Source organism: Rhinoderma darwinii, chromosome 9 (assembly GCF_050947455.1).
Source record: "Rhinoderma darwinii isolate aRhiDar2 chromosome 9, aRhiDar2.hap1, whole genome shotgun sequence".
Lineage (NCBI taxonomy): Eukaryota > Metazoa > Chordata > Amphibia > Anura > Rhinodermatidae > Rhinoderma > Rhinoderma darwinii.
In genome coordinates, this window is record NC_134695.1 from 62068327 (window position 1) to 62080547 (window position 12221).

Here is a 12221-nt window from a genome sequence, read left to right on the forward strand (position 1 = left end):
TTCCATAATCTAAGGGGAGGGGCCAGTGCAAAAATCGCTCGGACTTGAACCCTACCGCTCTGCCATATTTTAGGCAGGGGCACTCTAACCTCCAGTGACTTCATGTACCTGCCCTCGCCTCCATCATTCACTTGGCAGGCCTCCTATATTCTGCCCTTACGCCCCCCCCCCACCTGTTAGTCTACAATTGATATACACAGGATGCCATGATACACCAACCGGATCTATTTAACCCCTTCTATGCTGCTGCCGTGCATGCAACCCCATACCCCCGCCTAAAAACTGTACATAAATACCCCACCCAAATATATAACCGCTGGATGCTGAGATATAAACAACATTGGCTCTATGATGGAAGCAAAATTAGATAGATAGATAGATGCAATGGTGAAATGTTTATTTCCATCTCATTGCATAGAAGCAGTGTACACAGGAGACCGAGCACAGGAGGTGTTTGCAGAATAGGCAGCCCCCCCAAGGAGAGCAGATCTCATAGCCCATTGGGCATAAAGGGTACCTGAAATGTGGGGGTGATGCCAGGTGCAGCCCCAGGAAGGGAGAGGAGCTGGCTGGAGTAGTGCTTGCCTTTTCTCTCTCCGCCATTCTGTCTCTGAGATGCTCAGCCCTGAACAGGGAGAGGGGAGAGGGAGGAGGGGGGAGCGGAGGAGGGGGAGGGAGATGCTGACAGGTAGCAGAGGAGGAGGACCAGGTTGAGAGGAGAGAATGAGAATGACAGGTGGGTGGAGGAGATAACACATATACTACAATATACTATATCAGAAGGAGGAATGAGCTCTAGTCACATCCCCCCCCCCCCATCTCACAGCAACACAACTTTGGCAGCGACACAGCAAACATCGCGGTTTGCCCTGCATGCCTCGCACGTAATGTAAGTGAACGTGGCTGCATTGCGACCCGACCGTTGGAAAAAAAAAATAAAAAATTAATTCAAAAAAGCAAAAAAAAATCGAGCAGGTTTGGATTATTTGAGACTGTCGGGTCGCAATTCAGCCACATTCACTAATTATTCGTGACGCATGCAGGGGCAATCGATGTGATTGTTAGTAGCGCAACCTGTGTCACGGCCAAAGTCCCCGTGTAGGCCTATGGAAATCATTGAGTTTTTCTGCCTTGTCTATTAAAAATTTAATTCAGCCATTATCTGGTCCTAGGAAAGCTGGGTGGCTGTTATTACAGTTTCTACAACAGCTGCTCTCCTACATGGAAAGGGTTGTCCAGAACACGAAGGCCGAATTCAGATGAATGTAGAGTACGTCCGTTAAAACAGGAGTCACACGGTCGCATGTATTAGGGTATGTTCACACACACACACACACACACACAAATTACGGACGTAAATCGGGCGTATTAACCCCCGAATTACGTCCGAAATTACGGCTTGAACGCGTTGACAAACATCTGCCCATTGAAAGCAATGGGCAGACGTTTGTCTGTTCACACGAGGCGTATATTTACGCGCCGCTGTCAAAAGACGGCACGTAAATAGACGCCCGCGTCAAAGAAGTGACCTGTCACTTCTTGGGGCGTAATTGGAGCCGTTATTCATTGACTCAAATGAAAAGCGGCGCCAATTACGTCCGTAATGGACGCGGCGTTCAAGCGCCTGCACATGCCGTTACGGCTGAAATGACGGGGCTGTTTTCTCCTGAAAACAGCCCCGCAATTTCGCCCGTTACGGACGCTGTAGTGTGAACATACCCTTACAATGTGAAGGGTCCGTTGAAAAATAGAACTTGTCCTATTTTCTTCCGTTTTCACAGATCCCTCCATAGACTCAAGTCTATGGGGATCCGTGAAAACGTAACCCGCATTGGGGGCATTTCGGACGTGAAAAACTTCACATTTTTCACGTCACACGTTCGTCTGAATCTGGCCTAGTAAGAGACAGATATTACTATGCAGGAAAAGAGGTGGTCTGCTTTGGACAATACTTTTTTGTTAGAAGGGTCCCCAGATGATAGACTGATCATAAGTTATCCTGCTGCTGGGACCCTCAGCGATCACCCGTAAGCTGTGGGGGGAACCCGGCACCAAAGGTAAACTTCTTCTGCAGCGCCACAACAGGGCAAAGGAAGCATTACATCGTTTTACTAAAATCAATCAGCTGTCAACGTAAGAACGGGCCTGCCGGGTCCTCCAGTGCACAAGTCAGTCTGGGTAATAGATGAGAATGCTGTTCACTATCCGAAAACATGTGCTCGCTGCAGTAATAACGCAAGGAAAACGCTCATTGTAAACATGGCCTCCTGCGCAGGCTGCACTAGAGGGAACATACACATTGCTTCCTTCTGGAATAAACAGCGATACATAGGATACATTTAGTAATAACACGTGTGTAAAGCAAATATAGTAAATAACTATAGAGTTCCCCTTTAAATATAATCTGGTAATTTTCATATTTGTAGCTTTTTTTCTAATGATCATTTCATTGCTTTACAGTGAGCCTATGTTGAGAAGACTGCATATATAGTAATTCCTTAAAGACGACCGGTCACTAGGTCATAAGTTTATGTTTATCTGGTTTACTGACCTGAATAGCGCCGTCTCCCTGACTCCGGTTTCTTTTTTTTTTCTGGACCCACTTATTCCAGAAATACTGCCCACTGTTTTGTTGGGTCCCTATATTCTAATTTGCTGTAGTTAGCCCACGGGGTGGAGCTAGCTTCCCTGCCTCTGATGCTGAACAATCAGCGCAAGACAGCTTGAGGGTAATTCACACCCTGTTGGCTAACTACAGCAAATTAGCATAGAGGGAGCCAACACCACAGTGGGCCATATATTTGAATGGGGGGATCCAGGGAAAAAATAATTAAAGCAGCGCTGGAATGAGGGAGACGGCGCTATTCAGGTCAGTTAACCAGTTCAATTTATATGACCTAGTGACAGATTCTCTTTAAATGGTGCTGTATCACTAAAACCACATCACAAAGGGGGTTTTCCACTCAAGACCCCCTTCTATGAGCCAGTGTCACTAAGTATCAGAGGATCCCACTCTGGAGGACCTGGCCCATCCATGTATTATATGGATAGCCATTTATTTGTATGTCTGGCTGTAATACCAGCTGATCATAGGGGTTTCAGATGCCAGACCCACCCCCTGGACTATGATCTAGCGGTATAACAGGGGTCCCTTGATCACCATTCTGCCAGGTTGAGTGGCCTGCTTGGTTGCGGTTTGCGTAACTCTCAGAGACTTAAAGGGTTTGTTCGGGCACAGGGAGATTTTTTTTAGTAGGTGCAGGGAGGGAGGAGAATGACGCGAGCGGCACAGGCAGGGGGTTCCTGTTGACGTGCCTATGTTTCAGTATAAGATCCGTGGGGTCCGACACCCAGGCCCCGCAGCGATCAGCTGTTCGGGCTGCCTCTGGGCATCGGATGTTATGCAGTGGCTGGCGTCAGACGTAGACGGCTCCGTACACCGTATAGCGGCCATACAGCAACTTTGCTCCCATTCACTTGGACGGCCGCTATACTGTGACTGGAGCCATCTGCTTCCAGCATTGACATCCAGTGCAGGGTCCGGGTGTCGGACCCCCACCGATCATATACTGATGACCTATCCTGTGGATAGGTCAACAGTATTAAAAACCGCCCTGTGCCCGGACAAACTCTTTCAATCTCCACCTGGATGCAGTGACGACTACATCTAGCAGTTGACCACCTTTCCCCTGATAAGTGTCCCGGAGGGGGCACCCCAACCTATAGACCTTTAGTGAAAATCCTGTGGATATGCCCTAAATACTGTGAAAACCTCTTTAATGTCTTCATTTGTATTTCTTATGACTTCAATAACAACGGAGTAACACACGAGACACAATAACGGGCCGTTTAAAAGACATTTATGGTACAAACTGCCTCATATTTACACACGGCCGGTGTAGAATTTACACACATGCAAAGTTGCTCATTTCTCCAGGCCTCAAGTCACAAGTTATGTGAACCCCTCCACTGTAGAAAGATGTGCCATTATAAAGACTCTAAAGAACCGTCCACTTCTTCAGAATATAGATGTATAGTGTTTAAAGGACAGTCACCAGCAATGGATCAGTAAACAGCTATTACTAAAACAGTAAAGACATTTTATTAAGAATATTCTTATGTTTTTATTCTGAATGTCACTCATCATGCCTTTGGATGTCATTCCCTAAACCAAATCGATGCGTTTTCTCCTGTACCCAATATTACCCCCTTTTGTGGAATATACGGAGGGGGAGGGTAAACACAACTTCTCTATACAGTTCATAGAGCCAAGGGACTGGTAAACTTCAATTATGTCTAGCTACTTCAGCACCAACTACTACAATACTGCCCCCTATGTATAATATGAGAATAAAAGACTAAAAATAAATGTACCTATTCAGGTTATTATTCTATAGTGGACTAGAAATGCTCCTAGAATTAAATCTCCACCTTTTAACCCCATTTTGTTTTTAGGTTCAACACTCTGTGTGGATTAATTTCACAATTTATCTTCATAGAGGTCGAAACTTTTGTTTTTTTCTGATACAGAGCTCCAAATCTCCTGCATAGATAAATTATAAGATTCTATCTGTCTGCAGCCACCACTAGGGGGAGCTCAAGGCATAATGTGTTGTTATTGAATGAATATATAAAACAGTATGCAGTAAGCTCCCTCTAGTGGTGGCTGCAGACAACCACAATTTTACCATTTATCTAATGCAGGAGATTTGGAGATCTGTATCAGGAAAAACTGTGCTACAACCGCTATGAAAACATAAAAAAAAATAAATCAGCACAGAATTGTGGACCTATTTAGAACTCGATTTGTGCAATTTGAGCCAGACATCAAACTGGAGTTATGCCTGAATGTAACTATTAAATTATAGTCCATCAAAATAATGTATCTCAAAATAACATATCCCAAAAATATATAGATTTAATTGTGTTCACCCTCGTCCTGATAGGGTGATTTCTCTTCAGATTGCACCGGTTGTGCAAGTCTCCCCACATCTCTACGGTTTACACCCATTTTATACACGAAGGGGCTATGAAAACATTTTTATGTAATGTAGGTGCTTTGGCATACTAAGAATTCTTCTAATATCGTTTTATTAAATATTGTTTTTGGTTTTAGCGCTGCAGTTTATATAAACCCAATTTAGAAAAAAAGCGACATAACACCGCTGTACGCCAAGTCAGTCAGTCAGCTGAACGGACAGCGTCCCATGTGCCCTTGACACACAATCTAACCCTATTACCGAACAAATATAAGTATAAGGCGGAGTTCACACTGGGCAGATACGCTGCGTAAAAGAACGCAGTGTATCTGCCCTGGACGCGGCCGGGAATTCCAGGCGAAAAACTGCAAACAACTGTGGTGCAGTTTCTCGCCCACAATGCCCGCTGCGGAAAACTGCAGCACATAGCCGTTTCATCCCAGGAGACCGTTGCAGCCTGTGATTGGCTGCAGCGGTCACATGGGATGAAACATCATCCCAGGAGGCCGCACTGGAGGGAGGAACAAAGACATCTGGGTAAGTATACGTGTTTTTTTTTTCTTCTGAGTTGTGTTTTTTGCGGCGGAATCGCTGCGAACACAACACAAAAAAAGCAACAACTGCTATTTGTTGCGGGATTTGTATTCAATGGGGAAAACCCGCAACAAATAAGCAGCGTTTACTCAAATACAATTGACATGCTGCGGAATAAAATTCTGCCCCACATGTCAATTTCTGAGTGAATCGGAAGACACTTTCCATTAAAGTAAATGGGAGTTAAATGAACACTCTGAGCAAAACTTGGGGGCGGTGCATGACACAGGTTTAATAAGCATTAGGCCCTGTTCACACAGAGTTTTTTGATGAGTTTTTTTTGACACGGAAACCGCTCCAAAAAACTCCTCAAAAACCGCCCGAAAATGCCTCCCATTGATTTCAATGGGAGTTGGACGAGTTTTTTTTACCACGAGTAAAAAAAACGCGTCGCGGTAAAAAGAAGCGTCATGACCCATCTTGAGGCGGTTTCCGCCTCCAAAACCCCATTTCAATCAGTCAGAAAAACCTCGACAAGTGTTTTGATGAATTTTTGTCAAACGACTGTGCAAAAACCTACTGGAGCAGTTTTTGCAGGAGGAATTTTCCTCCTGCAAAAAACTCTGTGTGAACACAGCCTTAGAGAGAGAATTCCTGTGTCATGCCCCGTCCCTTCAAGCCTTGATAAAGGCATAACACATAGTGAGAGTTTTGCCTGATGTGTCCCTTTAAATCTCATTCATTGTAATGGTGAGTGACCCTTCATTTCCTTTTTTAAATGGAAACCCTCATACAAACACCCAGATATAAAAAAAATTTGGGGTGAAAAGAGGTATAACAAAAATATAGTGCCTTCCTCTGTGCCGGCAGCATAAATGGGATAACTATATATGATTAATATATCATATGCTAAAAGAAGGAACATGACAGGTTCTTTCAAAAGCCCTATCCCATAATAGGGAACAGAAGGAACAACAATTCCCTAATAAACCTTTATTATCGTGAAGAGGGTGTTTTCTGACGGATAATCCACAAAAGCCCCATATAATTACAAGGGGCCCTGGTAACAATTCTACTCTGGGGCCAAGAATCCTCCCCCTACTTCCTCTACTTATCTGTTTTTACTTGCCCGAAGCAACCATACTGTAAGGTCAATTCTACAGAGCACATCGCCACCTAGTGGCAATACTATAAAGAAATATAATTAGCCTTGCTTGAAGTCATTTCATATTGTAGATTCAGCCTCACTGTAGTATTATGTATATCCATATAATGTATGTGGGCAGATTGTCCCTTTAGATCCTGCCCCAAATCCAAAGAATATCCCAAGCACTATATGGCCTAATCTTCAGCTTCGCAGACAGCTCAGATTTAAGTAACCTGGTCATGATATGCATTGAAATTCAGAAATTTCAGGGGAATGGGTGTCCACGAGCTTGTCCTGTGTGTGTGTGTGACGATCGTTTCCATCATTGAGACGTGGACAAACACCATATGGACAAAAGTATTGGGACACCTCTTAATCATTGAATTCAGGCGTTTCCTTCAGTCCCATTCGCACAGGTGTATAAAATCTGGCGCCTCGCCATGCAGTCGCCTTTACAAACATTTGTGACAGAATGGGTTGTTTTAAAGATCTCACTGATTTCCAGCGTGTTCCTGTAATAGGACGCCACCGTTGAAATTCAGTTCTTGAAATTTCTTCCCTCCTAGATATTCCGTGATCAACGGTGAGTGATATTATTGTAAAGTGGAAGGAACCGCAGCAACTCAGCCACGAAGTGCAGACCACGTAAAGCTACAGAGCGGGGTCACCGAGTGCGGAGACGCATAGTGAATAAAAGTCGCCAACGCTCTGCTGACAATAACTGCAGAGTACAGACCTCCTCTGGTATCAACATCTGCACAAAAACTTTGCACCAGGAGCTTCATGACATGGGGGCTGAGCAGCTGCATGCCAGCCTTACATCACCAAGCACAATGCCAAGCGTCGGGTGTAGGGGTGTAAAGCCGCCTCTGGACTCTGGAGCAGTGGAAACGTGTTCCGTGGAGTGACGCTTCTCTGGCAGTCTGATGGACGAGTCTGTGTTTGGTGAATGCCCGGAGAACGTTACCCGCCTGACTGCATTGTGCCAGCTGTAAAGTTTGGTGGAGGAGGGGTAATGCTATGGGGTGGTCTTTCAGGGGTCGGCCTCTTAGTTCCAGTGAAGTGAGATCTTAATTTTTCAACACACAAGACATTGTGAACAATTGCAGCTTCCAACTTTGTTGGAACAGTTTGGGGTTCGCTCTTTTTCTGTTCCCCCATGACTGCGCCCCAGTGCACTAGGTCCATAAAGACAAGGTTGGCTGGTTGGTTGAGTTTGGGGTGGAAGAACTTGACTGACCCCCCCCAGAGTCCTGACCTCAACCCCATCCAACACCTTTGGGATGAACTAGAACAGAGATTACGAGCCAGACCCCCCCCCCCCCTCCCCCAACATCAATGTCTGACCTCAAAAATGATCTTCTGGATGAATGGGCAAAAATTCCCAGATACTACAAAATATTATAGAAAGTCTTCCCAGAAGAGTGAAAGATGGTTTTACTACAACAAGGGACCAACTCCATATTAATGTCTATGGATTTAGAATGGGACGTCATAAAAGCTTGAGTAGGTGTCCCAATACTTTTGTCTATATAGTGCATTGTATCACATGATATTATATTAATTCTCACAGGTGGAAATGGCTGCAGCGAGTGGTGAAACGTTCCTGGAAGATCCTATAAACATTAATTCACAAATGATATTGTCCGCGTGTCTGTAAATCATCGTTCTGCTTATTCACAAGTTCTCACATTCAGCCGATTTATTGCCGTTCCAGTAAAAGTTCCGGGTGAGAGGACAGGAAGAAACGTTCATCTTCTGTAAGACGAAGGAGGCGCTGTGAGGGGGGAAAGAGAAGAAGAAGAAGATTATCATCGGAGAAGATGTCGTCCAGCAGCCATTACTCGTCTAGATGAAACTGCAGATCCTCACGTCACTACTATAAAGGGCATGAGACTATTGGGGGGACCCGGATCTTCAAGAGGTCTCCAACTATAGGTCTTAATGGGGTTTTCCCACAAAAATAAATGGATCACCTATCCACAGGTAATGTGTGATCGCTTCAGCTCCAACCGCTAGGACCCCCACCAATCATGAGGGTCCCATTTGAATGGAGCGGTGGGACTGTTCGAGATCGCCTCAATGGTACTTGCGTTCTTGTGCTCGCATGGATCGGCCCGCAGCGATCACACGAGGACTGCGTTACAGCATTAAATACTACAATTTTATAATATTCTCTGCGGATATCAGTAAAGGTCTCATTGTTTGCCAAGTAATGAACAACCCGGGTGTTAATAGTTTCAGCTGTTTTGACTGTATCTTGGTCTCCTACACATATGCTGGATGCAACCATGACCGTGCGGACACCGTGGTCAGTCCTGAAAAGCACATAAATCACACTTCATCAGGAATCGACCGTTGGACATCATCTCTGACCCAATTCACTTCTATTAGGGTGTCACTTCTAATGTTGTTGTCTATCACGGGCCTCAGGCTCTGTTCACATCTGCGTTGCTATTTCCATTGATCTGCTCTGTCATAGGAGCAGAACAACAAGTGCGTCGCATGCAGGAATGATGGGGTTATATACAGGGATGATATGGGGGGGGTTATATACAGGGATGATATGGGGGGGTTATATACAGGGATGATATGGGGGGGTTATATACAAGGATGATATGGGGGGGGTTATATACAGGGATGATATGGGGGGGTTATATACAGGGATGATATGGGGGGGGTTATATACAGGGATGATATGGGGGGGGTTATATACAGGGATGATATGGGGGGGGTTATATACAGGGATGATATGGGGGGGGTTATATACAGGGATGATATGGGGGGGGGTTATATACAGGGATGATATGGGGGGGGGTTATATACAGGGATGATATGGGGGGGGGGTTATATACAGGGATGATATGGGGGGGGTTATATACAGGGATGATATGGGGGGGGTTATATACAGGGATGATATGGGGGGGTTATATACAGGGATGATATGGGAGGGTTATATACAGGGATGATATGGGGGGGGTTATATACAGGGACTCTCATCATCCCCGTCTAAAACCTCCATCATTTCTATATATTACCCTCCCAAACCTGTATATAACCCCCATAATCCGTGTATTTAACCTCACGGCATCTCCGTATATTACCCCCACCATCCGTGGGCACTGTCCTTCGCAGCGGCACACATTCATTGAGGCAGAAATAAAGAGTAAATGGGGTGGGGTTTGAGGACGCTGTGGACCAATAGGATGCCTGACAGCAGAATCTGAAAATATGCAGAAGGCAGGGTGCAGTCTTAATGGTGGTGGAGTACGGTGTCACTTTCTAGTTTGCACAGCGCATGTCAAATTGGCGCATGCGCAGTGGAAACTTTCAGGGAAAAAAATAACAATTCACGGGACGTTTTTTTTTTCTTCTGCCAAACACTACGGACGGTAAAAAAACCCAAAAAACGACAAATACCCAGTTTTTGCGGACTGTCCATGAATTAAGGGACGTTTGGCAAACACGGTCGCATGACCGACCCCAACGGCACCAATTGACTTTAAGGAATTCCGCCAAGTTTCCGTCATGGTGTCTGGTTTTTCCAGCATTTTGGACCGGATTTGTGATAGAAGCCCCTAACGGAGCCTCCAGCGCAGAGACTTCCCAGTAACAACCAGCCAGATTTGCTGCAGCAGCAGCACTGCCATCTAGTGTCCAAAGTTTGCAACTACCAGAAATGGTCTGCATTACCCATTAGTCAGATCTCCGTTATCGGCCAGCGCTTCATCACAGATATTTAAAATGGGCTGGTGTCATAGATTCCCTCAGCATTTCCATCTGTTGGCGTACACCGCTTCTGCTGAGCTGTTCTGACACAAATCAACCATCAATTCGTCTCTGCTTAGAGCCTGGCGCGTGATCTGCTGTGCTGCGGAACTAGTGCCAGTGCTGAGCGCCACTTTTTTGGGAACAATTCAGTACAGTTTAGATTATTATTAGCTCAAACACTGGTGTGAAGACGATGCAGCTGGAAGGGGGTTGGTTGCCTCACAAAACCTATTGGGTGGTAGGAACCGAGCAAAAAAAAAAAAAAAGGCAGGTGGCACACAAACACTACGGTCGGTATACCCTTGATATGGGTATAGGAGGGCAAAAAAAATCTAATATGAGGGCAGCTGAACTGTTCCCAATATCTGCTGTTAACCCCTTCCCACATTTTCACTTACATGCACGTCGGCGAATGCAGCCTGTTCGTGCATTGCCACATACATCTACGTGATATCGATCGCGTGGGCACAGAAGCTGTGCCCGCACGATCATCGCAGGAGCCAGACTGACTGCCGGGCTCCCGCTGCAACAGCTGAGATTGAAGAAACCTTCACTCTCTCAGCCACTTAACCTATTAAATTTCAATCTTTTGACAGAGGGAGGGAGCGCCCTCTGTCACCCATCGCCGACGGGTTGCATTGGCAGCCGGGGGTCCAACAAAGGGCCAGAGGCACAGCCTAATAGATTGCCTGTCAGTTTCACACTGGCAGGCGATAATGATTTGGTATACTAAGTATACCAAAGCATTAGATCTGTGATCAGAAGATCACATGGTAAAGTCCCCTAGTGGGACTTAAAAAAAAAAAAATAATTAAAAACAGTTAAAAGTTTTTGAAAAAAGATAAAATGTGAACAGTAAAATATAATAAAATTGAATCAATAAGTCCCAAAAATAATAAAAAGTTACGGCTCTTGGAATGCGGTTATGCAAAAATGTATTATTTTTGTTTAAAAGGTTTACATAAAAACCCTATACATATGTGGTATTGTCGTAATCGTACCGACCCATATAATAAAGGTAACATGTTATTTATGCCGCATAGTGAACGGCGTCAATTTAAAACGTGAAAAACAATGCAGGAATAGATTTTTTTTCAATTCCCTCCACCCAAAAAAGTTAATAACAGTTAATCAATATAATATATGCAACAAAAAATGGTGCCGTGGAAAAAACAACTCGTCCCGAAAAAAACAAGCCCTCATACGCCTATGTCGACGGGAGAAAAAAAAAATAAAAATAAAAAGTTATAACTCTTGGAATGTGAAGAGGAGAAAAATAAAAAAAGAATGCTTGGTCATTATGGCCAAAATAGGCCTGGTCGTTAAGGGGTTAAGGGAGACCAGGTTTGAGCATGTTGAATATTAAATATTCCCGATCCTTTGTCAGGCCGCAGATTATCCCCCACTCCTCATGGTAATAAACACGTGCGTTTGGCCAGTTAGACCATGCGTGTTTTTGTGGGACTCGGAGGAGGTTTATGGCTATTTACTAAGCACATACTAACATCACACTACTACTAAAAGCTTCTAAAAGCTTCCATATATAAGAATAGAGATGAGCGAACCGGGACAACCGAACCCGGTTTCGGTCCGAACATCGTGAAAAGTTCGGTTCGCAGCGAATCCCAACTTCACCGGGTTCGGCCGAACACGTTTTGACCGAACTCGGCTAAATTTTGGCGCCTGCGTAGTACTACAACGGCCAGCATTCCCTGACTGACTGGCACCTTATGAGTCACTGATTTTCCGGTACGTGACGTCAGTAAATAGTCACTGTCCAGGGTGCTGAA

General features: G+C 44.9%; 1 protein-coding gene across 7 annotated transcripts in view; it reads right to left on the bottom strand.

Annotated features, from left to right (window-relative positions):
- The window catches only part of MAPK8IP1 (mitogen-activated protein kinase 8 interacting protein 1), a 61657-nt gene extending 61023 nt beyond the window's left edge, over nucleotides 1-634 (bottom strand). For all 7 annotated transcript variants that reach the window (XM_075837950.1, XM_075837955.1, XM_075837949.1 and 4 more), the window contains exon 1: nucleotides 518-634. In XM_075837950.1, the coding sequence (XP_075694065.1) occupies nucleotides 518-603 (86 nt within the window). In that variant the 5' untranslated portion in view covers nucleotides 604-634. The remainder of the gene's footprint in view (nucleotides 1-517) is intronic.
- Nucleotides 635-12221: the final 11587 nt, after the last annotated feature.